Source organism: Hydra viridissima, unplaced genomic scaffold (assembly GCF_058129835.1).
Source record: "Hydra viridissima isolate aposymbiotic clone 2 unplaced genomic scaffold, HvirCarnegie_v1 scaffold_4, whole genome shotgun sequence".
Taxonomy (NCBI): Eukaryota; Metazoa; Cnidaria; class Hydrozoa; order Anthoathecata; family Hydridae; genus Hydra; species Hydra viridissima.
In genome coordinates, this window is record NW_028324303.1 from 8,121,146 (window position 1) to 8,135,000 (window position 13,855).

General features: G+C 28.6%; 1 protein-coding gene and 1 pseudogene across 2 annotated transcripts in view; both read left to right on the forward strand.

Moving 5' to 3' along the window:
* Nucleotides 1–7,549: 7,549 nt before the first annotated feature.
* Nucleotides 7,550–11,492, forward strand: LOC149889687 (uncharacterized; annotated as a pseudogene). The gene is made up of 6 exons (XR_016451564.1): nucleotides 7,550–7,846; nucleotides 8,106–8,202; nucleotides 8,809–9,414; nucleotides 10,001–10,166; nucleotides 10,806–11,108; nucleotides 11,407–11,492. The product of XR_016451564.1 is annotated as an uncharacterized LOC149889687 (transcript).
* LOC145187305 (uncharacterized) overlaps nucleotides 11,470–13,855 on the forward strand; it is a 3,010-nt gene continuing 624 nt past the window's right edge. Inside the window, exons 1-3 of the mRNA XM_090084308.1 lie at nucleotides 11,470–11,603; nucleotides 12,075–12,170; nucleotides 12,251–13,855. The exon at nucleotides 12,251–13,855 is cut by the window's right edge and continues 624 nt beyond it. Coding sequence (XP_089940434.1) covers nucleotides 12,259–13,855 — 1,597 coding nt within the window. The 5' untranslated portion in view covers nucleotides 11,470–11,603; nucleotides 12,075–12,170; nucleotides 12,251–12,258. The remainder of the gene's footprint in view (nucleotides 11,604–12,074; nucleotides 12,171–12,250) is intronic.

Below are 13,855 nucleotides of genomic sequence, written 5' to 3' on the forward strand. Positions count from 1 at the left end.
GGCGTAAACACAAATTTTTAGCGACTTTGTACCGTTTTCTAATCTAACTTACGTTTTTTTATTGAAAACTTCGCACTTTTAGATAAATGTTAATGAGAAGTGCAATATATTTCAATATATTTATCAATAAAGAATTATCAAATATGCCTCGAAAATGTTGTGTACCATTTTGTAATAGTGGTTATGCGGCGCTACTGCACTTTCGTACCCCCTTTTTTTATTGCAGATTATGATAGAAAATTTTATGCTGATTCAGAAAAATATAAAAACATGGACCTGAAAATTAACGGAAAGTGCTCTAATTCGAAGTTAAAGTTGTAAAAAATCCCACTAAAAACCCTTATATTCGCCATTTTGAGAATAATAAGTTAATGATCTTTTAGCTTATAGAAGCAATACATTAATAGCATGGTTTTTACGTTACAAAAGTCGTTAAAGTATGTTTTTCCGAAGTGTCTTGGTATGCGCTCTTACCTAGCCATAAGCTACTCAGAGCGCAATATTGTACACGCATGCGCAATTATTTTATTATAACTACGATTTATATTTCACAATAAAGCTGGTTTGGATAGGCGGTTAGGGTTAGGATTAGGGTTAGGGTTAGGGATAGGGTTAGGGATAAGGATAGGGATAGGGATAGGGATAGGGATAGGGATAGGGATAGGGATAGGGATAGGGATAGGGCAGTATAATAGTAATTATTCATCAATTTGTCTACATTCTCACATTCTACGTTTAACCTATATTTGAAATCTTCCATTAATTTCATTTCGTTATAACACTTTCGTTAAAATACTTTAAAATAATAATGTTAAGGCTAATTGAAACCAGGTCTGCTTATTGCGCAATGTAACGGTAATTAATTTTCGTTAAAACTGAAAGCGTTTTAAAAAAGATTTTTAAAAAATGGCGAATATTAGGGATCTTTAGTGAGATTTTTTACAACTTTGACTTCGAATTAGAGCACTTTCCGTTGATTTTCAACTCTATGTTTTTATATTTTTCTGAATCAGCATGAAATTTTCTATCATAATCTGCAATAAAAATAGGGGGGGGGGGGGGGGGGGTGCGAAAGTGCAGTAGCGCCTGGTTATGCGTCATCAACTACAAAGGTGTCCACTTATCGATTTCCTAGCGATGAATACGAAAAAGACAAATGGATAAAAGCTATTCCTAGGAAAAATCTGGTTGTTAACAAGTACACTGTTGTGTGTCGTTTTCACTGGCCTGTAGATTGCAAATCATTTACATCATATCGTGCAAAAGAGCGTCCTACAGAACCACCGACTGTCTTTCCTAACATACCATCTAGCTGTCTTAGTTTACCTCCTTCTAAACCCAGACCAACAAAACTTTCATCATTCACTATAAGAAATACAACATCAGATGAACTAGATAGTTTTAGAGAATATGATCTTTTTCGATTTGATAACATCAAGGAGAGACTTTTGCAGAATAATGATCTTATTGTATATAACATAAATGATAATAATGATGTTTACGTTCAGTCAAAAGAATTTATATGTGGTATTGCAAAGTTTTTGGTTATTATTAATAGGGATTTAACATTAACTTCGTTTCACCTTGGATCATCTTGCAGTATTCCTATTCTTCTATCAAGTAAGTCATCATCTTATTGTAAGTATTGGTCTGTCTTTGATGAGATTATTCGATACTTAAAAAATGAAGATATTTGCCATAAAAAAAAAATATTACTCGAACATATGGAGTGTATGTCTCAAAAGAAAATTGGTGAATTTACTTACTATGCTGATATAATTACTAGAGCATTTGAATATTTTGCAATATCCAGGTCACTGTACAGTCGTATTTCCAATGACTATAAATTACCAAGTATTAGAACTTTGACAAGAATCACTTCAAAAGTTGAATCACAAGATAGTATGGAATTTTTAAAAAATGTTTTGATGAGTATTGAAGATACACAGCGTAAATGTGTATTGTTGGTTGATGAAGTTTATATCAAATCTATATTAACTTATCATGGAGGTACATTGTTTGGGTATTCTGCTGATCAACCCGGTGTCCTTGCCAAAACTATGTTGGCTATAATGGTAAAATGTTTATTTGGTGGACCAAAGTTTCTTATAAAAATGATTCCAATCAGTTGCTTAGATTCTGATTTTCTTTTAAATCAATGCAAACCAATTATTGAAATGATTAACAATCAACCCAATGCAAAATTGTTATCGGTTATTGCTGATGGAAATAGAGTAAATCAAAGATTTTTCAAAATGATGAATAAAATTGTAGGAAAACCTTGGTGCGGAGATGACGAGCACACATTTTTGTTATTTGATTTTGTTCATGTTATGAAGTGTGTTTGTAATAATTGGTTAACTGAAGAAAACGGAGAATTAGTTTTTGAGTTTGATGGTAATAAACATATAGCAAAATGGGCTGATTTAAAGAATCTTTATGAGTTAGAGTCTGGCAATCTTTTAAAGCTTAGCAAATTGAATGATATTTCCATCTCACCAAAACCAATTGAGAGGCAGAAAGTTAGTACTTGTTTGCGAGTTTTCTGTGATGAAACAATTGCAGCATTAAAAAATCATCTATCCATTAAAAAGAATGATGTTATTGGCACCATCAAGTTTATTTCTATATTTGTGAAGTTTTGGAAAATTTGTAATGTGAAAGGTGTTGGAGCAGATATTCGTTATAAAGATGAGGATCGTGCAGTTATAAGATCACACACAGATAAAAGTCTGTTATTCTTATTGGATGTAGCAGATATGGTTGAAAGAATGAAAAAGTCAGGCCCTAAACGTGTTAAGCAGCTTTCAAAAGATACTTCTAAATCTATTTCTCATGTATGTAGGGGCTTAGTTAACATGGCAAGGTATCTTTTGGATTGTGGAAATGACTATGTTATCCTGGGGTGGTTCACAACCGATCCATTGGAGAAAGCTTTCAGCAAGCTTAGGCAGGGTTCTGGAGGAACCTATTTTATTACTGCTCAGTCTGTCATAGAAAAAGTTAGAATCCAACATGCAAAACTTTCTCTCCAATTAGAAATGCAGTGTTTTGATGATTGTTTTAATGGTCATTCCTGTAATAATTGTTTTCCCCCCATCTCCCTGGATTTTTTTTTTTTTTTTTTTAATGCATTAAATGATATAATAATAAATAATTATTAAAATTCAATTTAAAGCATAATTTTTTTTTTAGTTTAAGTTTGAGAAACTATTTTTTATTATTTCAATTCAAATCGGTGAATGCTTACCTCTTATCATATCAAAAACAAGCAAATGTTTTGTTTTGTTCTTTTTAAAGGTTGCACTTTCCTTGTTTGTATTTTTTAAAAATGATTGTGAATTTAATTGTTTTTGTATTTTTTAAGCAGTTGGTATTATAAATAATAAACATATTTAATATGGAGAAATGTGAAATTAGAAAAAGTCTTAACATTCATTGCCACAAAACTGGATTTTCTAGAAAACAAGGTTTTGTTCAATTCAAAGATCTTTCTTGTGAAAAACAAGAAGTAATAATATGGCGAGCAAATTTAAAGGAAAAATATTGTTCAATAAGAGTTATATGTTGTTATCATGAGCAATTCTATGGAAAATATTTTGAGAGAAAAATTACAAAGTGTTGCAATCCTTTTGGCACACACATGGAAAGTAAAAAAATTGCTATAAAAGATAATCTAACATTAATTACAACAGAGTTTATATGGAAATTAAAATAAAAGAAAAACATTTTATTATTTATAAAAAATTTTATATTTTCAATTATTTTAAAAACTTAAAACTAAATTTGTTTCTTAGGTTATATAAAGATTTCCCTAGACTTGGCGAAATTTTTGCAACAAAATAATGTTTATGTAACCCCAGGTTGGAAATTCTGCAGTAAATATTTAGGTGGAAGAACAGTTCCTGGCACAAGGACATATCATCATTTTATTCTATCATTTTATTCCTTATTGCTTCAAACACTATAAGTCATAAAAAAACAAGTATTGATACATGTATTGAAATATTTGATATCATTCCAAAAAGCAAACATAATAAAAAGATTTCATTAAACATTAAAAAAAAAGGATTATATTGCATGTTTTTATGACGGATTTTGGTGGGTAGTGATTGCTGAAGATGTAAGTGAGCTTGATATAAAAGTCAGATTCATGCATCCACATGGACCAAGTAAAAACTTCTTTTGGCCAATGAGAAATGATGAGTGTTGGGTGCTCAATTCTGAAGTTATATGTCTAAATTCTACACCCACAACAATATCAGGTTGTATGTAAAACATATCTGATTTAGATTTAGAGAATATAAGCAGTTGGTTACAAAAATAAATAGATAAATACATTTAAAATAATTTTGTTGTAATTTTATTTACCTATTTTGGATTTAGAATTTGTCTTTCTTTTTTTCACATCCTTGGATGGAAGGCTGAGTAGCGTTTAAATAAATTCTACTGTCCACCTTATTATGTCAATCACTATATTAGTAATAATCTACTAAATAATACTATAAAGATATTGATTGTTAAAATGTTTTAAAAAATGTTTCAATATTTTTGGTTTTAAAATTTATGATTTTTAAAATCGTGAAAAGATATTAGTTTACTGTGCTTACTTTAAAATAAGAGGTAAATAATGAAAAAAATAGTTTCTCAAACTTAAACTAAAAAAAAAATTATGCTTTAAATTGAATTTTAATAATTATTTATTATTATATCATTTAATGCATTAAAAAAAAAAAAAAACAAATCCAGGGAGATGGGGGGGGGGGGGGGGGAGAGCTGGTCAGAGGCCTGCTGGTCCTCCCTTGGCCTATGACTATAAACGTCCTAAACTAGTCAATCAATAACACTATTTGATGTTTTATTCAAATAAATGTTTTAAAAAACATTTCACTTGCTTTAAAAAACATTTCACTTGCAATTTTTCTATAAAGACACAATTTTAAAACGCAAATTTTGATCAAGTATTAGAGAGACAATTGATGAATCTAATTTTTTTCAGTAGACCTAAGATAAAATAATGATATACATTTAAACTTTTTATTCGGGATTTTGGGCCACAGCCTTCATTTTACCTCCAAAAATCATGAATTTACAAGTCAATAATTTTGAACAAAATTGGATAAACGAGGCATTTCCTGATACAATGGAGTCTTGACAGTGCTCCTTTTGGATTCTGCAAGTAAAAATCTATTGGGTACCAAATTTTAGGAAATTTCCCCAAGCCATTATAAAGATACTATATGTCAAAGTTGCTTTGTAGTCGCTTCAGAAAATCACTAAAATGCTGAGTCAGCATTATTTTAACTGACAATATCTCTGGAACCCATGTGTATTTTTAACTAAAATTTTCGCAGTTATTATTTTTTTAATATGGACTGTAAGTGAGAAAAAAATGAACAAACTCTGAGACGTAAGGGTGTCATGGTCTGGATGATTTCATATGGAATGACCCAACTGCATTATATGATAATTTTATATTACTGTCAGTTGGTATGAGTATCCTGTTAAGTGAATATTTGTACAATCAATATGTTGACTATGCTCACAATTTGCAATTTGCTGGCAGGGAAGTGATCACATACAATATGCATGGGTTGCTGCATTTAGCTAGTGTTTCTAAAAGTTTTGGACCTCTAGATAATGTATCATCATTTCCTTTTGAAAATTATTTGAAAAAATTAAAAAAGCTTGTACGAAAGCCTCATTTACCATTGCAGCAAGTGGTCAGACGGTTATCAGAAAGACAAATAATTGATAGGAGACAACAGTTGAGTTATAAGGTGAAAGATTTTCCCTACTTTAAGAAAGAACACAGTAATGGACCTGTACCAAGAGAACTAAAAATAAGTACTCAGTTTAAAGAATTATTTGCTAAATATTTTTGTATCAAAATAACTGATGGTGATAATTGCTTTAGCTTAAATGATGACAAAATAATTGTAGTGATGAATATTGTGAAAACGATTGATGATGTGTGTATCATATATAGAGTGTTTGAAAACATTGAAAATTTATTTACATACCCTTGCAATTCATCAGCCATAAACATTTTTAAAGTATCGTGTTTGAATGCAGCATTGTTTTACTGTTCACTATCAGAAATAAAAAGGAAATATATTCTTTTACCTTTTAAAACTAACTATGCTGCTATACCCATGTTACATTTTTAACATTTTTTCCATATAATTTTTTTACATTTTTTTTTGTATATATTGCTTACTACAATAAAGTTATTTATAAAAATGTGTACTTTGTTTTTAAGTTAATTTTTTATATATATATATACAACCTATAAATATTTTTAATTAAAAATCATATTATGTGTGTGTATAAATATATATATAATTTTTATTTTAGCAATAATAATAAAAAGGATTAATAAGTAAAATGTTTTTTGTTATTTCTAATTATTTGTTTTATTACATTAATAACTCTGTCTGATTTTTCTGTCTGATTTTGTTAATTTTAGGCATTATAATGATTTGTCTGGGAAAAAAAATTAAAACATAACAATTTTAATACTTTTGTTCAATAGGAAGTCAATTTGTCTGACTTCCTTTTTTTTGACTGATATAAAAAGATCAATTTTTATTATCCATTCATTATTAAATCCATTGAAAAAGTTTAAGGTTTGTTGAATTTATAACTACATGTTTTATTTTGATATTATTTTTTAATGTTATTATTTTGTAATTTATATAATCTTCCAATTCCTCTATAACACTTTTCTTTAATAGTTTTTATATATATCTTTTAAAGTTATTAATAAAAGAATTAAGACTAATATATATATATATATATATATATATATATATATATATATATATATATATATATATATATATATATATATATATATATATATATATATATATATATATATATATATATATATATATATATATATATATATATATATAGTATTTTTAACAATAGTATTATAACTAATTTTATAAATTTAGTAAAATTAATAAAAATGAATTAATAAAATTATTCTTATAAAGTTGTTATATTGTTAATACATACATATATATATATATATATATATATATATATATATATATATATATATATATATATATATATATATATATATATATATATATATGATTAAAAACAAGCTATTTTAATAAAAATTCTATTCACAATTTATTTATAAATAAAACATGATCAAATAATACAAGCACACAAATGAATGTGTTCCAAATTTTTATAGGTTTCAAAGTAAGTTATTTTATTTTTCCTTATAAATAATATAACCATTATTATTACTTTTTCACTATTGATAATAATATTATCAATAACAATATTAATTTTCATTATAAATGATATTGTTATTTACTACCATTATCTGTTAAGTAATAATAATTGTACTATAATATTATTTATAAGAAAGAAGTAAATAATTTAATTTGAAACCTATAAAGAAAGAAGTTTTTTATATATGTTATTTATGTATCCTATACAATGTTATAATTGATTTGGAATGTGGTTATTATTTTTAAGATTAATAAGAATTGAAATTTAAACTTTAAATAAATTTAACACATTTAAAATAATATAAGTTTAAATTATTTAACTGAGTTGATTACAAAAGGCTTGAAGTTTATTTTGTGTTGAATTTATTGTTCTGTATTGTAGATGGATAAAAATTGTTTTGCAATTGTTGCATTTGTTGACAAAAATGATGATGTTGCAATTGTACCAGGTGCATGGCTAATCGGTAAGGATATGTGTTATTGGCCTCCTTATACAAGCCAGCAAAGAAACAATAAAGCTGCCAAGGAGGAAGAAACGCCAACTGATAATTGGAGAAAGCATTCAGTCAGAATTTTAGGGACAAAAGGTAATGCACTCATATTTTTATTTAAAAAACAATTAAATACTCTCTTTTTTATCATAGGATGTAAAGTTATTGTTTTAGGTTTTCTCTAAAAATGGATAATAAAATAGTATTCTACTTCTTAAATGATGTCTAACAATGTTTATAGTTTATCATTTATCTAATTAATTGTGCTTCCATTAAACTTGTGCCACAAATTTAAATCCAGTTACTTTAACACAATGGTTTTAAGCAGTGTTATTAATTTTTCTACAATTTTCAGAATCTTACGGGAAGGCTCAATTTTGCCTTTCTAAAGCTACTGTCACATCAGATCTGCAGAGTGACTCCGAAAGTCAAAGATTGTGCCCAAACAGTAAGCTACTATAATTTATATGTAAATTTGGTACACACCATATTTATAAAGTGAAATGTATTGCTTTACTTGTTGCATAATCTAGTGGCGATTGCTTGGTGTTGTAGCAGTAAATTAGTTACATGATATTGTGCAGGTTGGTTCATAATCCAATTAATGTAAAAATTTTATCTATACATTAATTTGCTAGTTAAATAAATTTACTTGTTTGTAGCAAGCTATCAGGTTGATAAAACTTAGCCAGGGCCAGATTTATGACCGGGGCTGCATAAATATTGATGCGTCCTTGAAATATCTTCTTCTTCTTCTTCTTCTTTTTATTAAAATTCTCATTATATATGTATTTATTCCACCTTTATTTTATGTATATATATTTTTTTATTTGGCCTTAAGAAAAACAAATGTTTTACTAAGTTTATATCATTATTTGTTGACTATGTATAAACTTATTTACTCAGTCAATGTTTAACCTTGAAATTGTTTTCACTGCAGTGTTATAATATCTTAAGGTATTATATGGCATTTCATAATGTATACTTTAGGGTATTTATAAGATACCATAAGATTGATTTCTTTAAATCATGTTTTAACATATGACTTTTATGTTTAGAATACAAAAGTATCCTGCTGAAAATTATGATAGTGACTCTCAAGATTATCATGAACAACCACAATTTAAAAAATCTTATCTGCTACCACCTACTCCTATAGTCAATAAAGAATGGAACATGATTGAAAAAAGTGATCGAACAACAAAAAAAAATTATCTCCTTCTTGTGCACCAACACCTCCTCCATTTCCTGATGCCTATCAAACATTAATAAAAGCAGTTGTTTCAAAAGAAGAATTGTTAACTAGCCAGATTCAAAATAATTCCTTAAATGACAGTAATAATAATGTTAATAGAGAACAGCTTGAGTCTGAGCTTGTTCACAATGCTGAAACTGTTTCATTAGTTTCATCAACTACTGCCTTTTCATCAATGAATGCCACTTTGAACAAGATTATTCTTCTTCAGGTGGAACTTAAAGCTGCTGTGAATAATCTGCAGAAGCAAGTGAACAACAACACTGCCATGTTACAGACTCTTACACAAGGTGGTAAAGATGATGGTGATGATATATTTGAATCTCTTGATTTACCAGTTTGTGACATCGAACAATTGCAGCAACTTGAGGATGCACTAAAGCAGGATAAAATTGTTTTTATTAAGCTTGTAAGCTTTAGGATTGTTTCAAACATGATTTTAATAATTATTTTTCCAAATTTATTAGTTTAAGTTTTTTTAGTTTATATATAGTTAAAATTAAAGATTAATTTTCAAGCGGACCATTGACTTATGTCTTAACCTAACAACATAATTCAAATAATCATTTTAAAGCGATGATTTTTATAAGAGGCTATTGATTTGTGTATATATTAGTGATTCTGAAACAGTAAAAATGCTATTTACAATTTTTTCAAATTGTAAAACCTAAGGACATAATCTTTGTCAATAAAGAGCCATACTGATTAAGTTGTCTAAAAAATGCTTATGAAAGTTTGAGAACTAATTGTAATGGTTATTAATATATGTAATTACATGAAAATTATCTTTTTACCAACTGGTAATTGGTTAGGTAAAGAACTTTACTTTTTTTAAAAGGATTTATTGAAAGAGTTAATCAAATATTTCTAAAGTCAAAACATCTTAATCACATCTGTAATTAATTTGTAGTATATTGCAAATGATTTTATAAGTTAATAAAAAAAAAAAAACGGTATTTATTAAAAAGCTTTATTAAGAGTAACAGTTTTTTTAGGTAAAGGGAGTAACAGCAAAAGGCGGGCAAAATCTCAAGGAAGCCACAAAGTGAATGATATCATCCGTAATAATTAATGAAGTGGCAAAAAAATTGAATTGGATGGGACAAGGTGAACTTAATAAAAAGTCTTTCCGAGCTCTTAAACTTTGCCAAGTTATTGAAAGTAAGTTATTGTAAGTTATTAAATATAAATATTTAAAAGCAATTGTATGCAATTGTTTTCTTTAATTAATTGTCATTTATTTAATTCTAATCGCTGTCATATACTAAAATCTTTAAATATGTTTGACGTTATTCAGAATATTTTGTGAATATCTTAAAAATTATTTAGCTTCCTTGACTATTTATGGATGTGTTATGTATATTTAAAAAATGAAAAATTGTCTTGTTATATATAATATATATAACATTTATCAATTGAAATGGTAAATTTATATTAGGAAATCGTACATCCCTTCATTACTGCATGATTAGTTTTACTTGCATGAACTTGTTTAGAGTTTTCATTAAATCAGAATCAATATATATAATAATAGCCTTTTTCTGTTGTATTATACTACATTATTACTACATATCTGTTTTTTTTAAGTTGTAATTCGACCAAATAGTTGCTATTTGTTCGAAGTTTACTTACAAAAATTATGAAATAAAAATTTAAGCATGCAGAGTGTAAAATACAGCGTGTATAATACATTTTGCGTATAGTATAACAAAACTATTAGAACGTACGTAAACAAAGGCTATATTGTTTGTAAATTTTTTTTGTAAAATCACTTTGTATATGACTGTTTCATGTTTGTAGAAGCAATACAAAGAAATTTGCCAACAAAAGATGTCACAGACAGCAAAATTCAAAAGGCAATTGTGGCTTTCTTGTCTGGAGCTCTCGACAGAAATGGAGGCAGAAAAGAAAGAGCCGAAAGAAAGTCCATTCAGAAAGCCAGTTCAACAGAAAGTCATGGTAATTTGAACCATACCGTCCAATCATTAACATCGAGACCTTTACCGCGATTATCATTACCACGATTTGAACGCTCTAACTCTAACGAATCTGACAAAGATTAATGTGCTTAGGGTGTCTTAAATTATCTGTTTTATATGTTTTGTATGTTAATTGTGTATTTGACATTATTTTAAGCTTTACAAGTTTTTCTATTATTAATGATATATAGCATGTAATTTTTGTTTCTTTTTTTTTTTTGGAATTTCTTTAACTTTTAAAATAATATACCTAAAAGGTACATAATTAGGAAAACATTCATACATTGTTGAATTATTTATTAAACACCTTTAACTATTTTTTATTGTTAACTTACCACCTTATTAAAAAAATTTAAAAATAGGTATTGTAAATATAAATATAATAATTAGGTAATATTTTTATATAATTTCCCAACCAGCAGCATTCGATCGGTCCGTTGCTGGCTGGCCAGTTCTGGCGAACCACTAAAGGTCCAACACTACACCAAGTCCGGCACGCCAGGGCTAGTTAGCCATGTCTGGACCGATAATGGGCGAACCATTATCGGTCTGCCGTCGTCGGCCATACATAGGCCCTAAACAGGCGAACCAGCGCTGTTAAGCCACAGCTTGACAACCAGTAAGTACTTTTTGCTTCCCTTTGAAGTCTTTGTTTTACACATGCGTACGTACGCCATGTTGAAATAAGCGAAACGGCAAAACCATATGCCATCATTAATTTTTGACGATATCTTCAATTATTTAGTAATTTACTGATATAATTACAATATATTATACAGGGTAGTAATCTGTACAATACAAAAGCACAAAAGTATCAAAAGTATCTTTAGATTTAGTTGTTTTGTATTTGGAAAAAAACAGTCTTATATATATATATATATATATATATATATATATATATATATATATATATATATATATATATATATATATATATATATATATATATATATATCATTCATCTCAAATTAACTTACATGCACATAAGACTGTTTTGTGTGTGCCCGTTTGTGTTTGCATATACATAATAAAACTATTATATAAAATAGTTGAACACAGAAAGAAGTTTATTTTTCATGTAAATTTTTAGTGGTTGATTGCTTTCGTAGTCCTTGTGTTAGTGGCTGGTAAATAGAATCTTTTGGATTCAAATTAGTGACAAATTATTCAAGCAATTAATCTTAAGGTAAACCATTACCATAAACAAATAATTTTGTGTTTTACTTTTGTTTGCTGCTTGCTGAAAATATTGCTACTTTTTGATAGTTATAGCAATGAGTTACTGGACAAAGAGAAGAAAGATTCTAAAGGAAGTGCAACATATTTTAACTGAAATAACTGACAATGAAACACATAATATTGATGATAGAGAGGAATGGGCTATGGGAAGTTTATCACCTCAATTGTCTGAAACATTGATGGTTCCTCTTACTGAAATCAGTAGCCAAACTCCTTCATTCAACCCTTTATTCAACAGTTGCAGTGAGATATCAGAGACTAATTTTGCATCATCTTTGCGTAATCCTGATGAAAGTGGTGAACTTGAAAATGCAATTATGAATGATTCTGATTCTGATGAAAGCTCTCAGTTCAGTAGGATGGAAGAACTTGTAACAGATTTGGCATCATGGTCATGTTCTTTTAATATTACACTTACTGCGTTAGCTGCTTTGCTGACCATTTTACGAAAATATTTTCCTGATTTGCCAAAAAGTCCCAAAACAGTAATGCAATCTGAAATCAACAAGAAAGATGTACATGACAGTTCATATTGTTATTTTGGCATAAAGCAAGGGGTTGTTAATAGATTGTCACAGTTAGTTGCTAACCATATGACAGTGAATCAAGTAATAACGTTACAATTTAACATTGACGGGTTGCCATTATTTAAAAGTTCAAATTTACAGTTGTGGCCAATTCTGTGTTTGATGGAACATTTTGATGGTATGGTTCAAACAAATAAGGTGCCGTTTACAGTTGCATTATACTGTGGAAATAGCAAGCCGACTGATATCAATGCATTTTTGAAAGACTTTGTTGAGGAAATCAAAGAGCTTCAGGAAAAAGGAATCACATTTAATAGTGTGCGTTACAAAATAAAAATTTCTGCTCTGGTTTGTGATGCCCCAGCACGTGCTTATATTAAATGTATTAAGGGTCATAGTGCATATCATGGATGCGATAAATGTGAACAACGTGGTGTTTATGCTGGGCATGTAACATTTCCAGAAACAGCAGCAGCTCTTAGAACAGATTTGTCATTTCTAGAAATGAAAGATCAGAAACATCATCTTGGAGAAAGCCCACTTGTTACTATCCCATCGTTAGGCATGATTTCACAGGCACCTGCAGACTACATGCATTTAGTTTGCCTTGGCGTAATGAGGAAAATGGTTTTTATGTGGCTCAAAGGACCTTTAGCCACCAGACTTGGCCCACTTATGGTCAAAGAACTATCAGAAAAATTGGCTGACATGAGATCTTACATTCCGTCGGAATTCGCACGTAAGCCACGATCATTTCATGAATTTGAACGTTGGAAAGCGACAGAATTTAGGCAACTGTTGCTTTATACAGGCATGGTTTGCTTTGATGGGATTCTTTCACCTCCACTTTATAATAATTTTATGCTTTTATCTGTCGCTATGAGCATCTTGCTAAGTGAATTTCTATGCAAGAAATATGCTTCATATGCGCATAGTTTGTTATTGTTATTTGTAGAACATGTCTCTGAGCTATATGGTAAAGAAATTATTACATATAATATGCATGGGCTAGTACATTTGTCAAATGATGCCAGAGCATTTGGTCCTCTGGACAATATTTCATCATTTCCATTTGAGAACTATTTATCGCAATTAAAGAAACTTG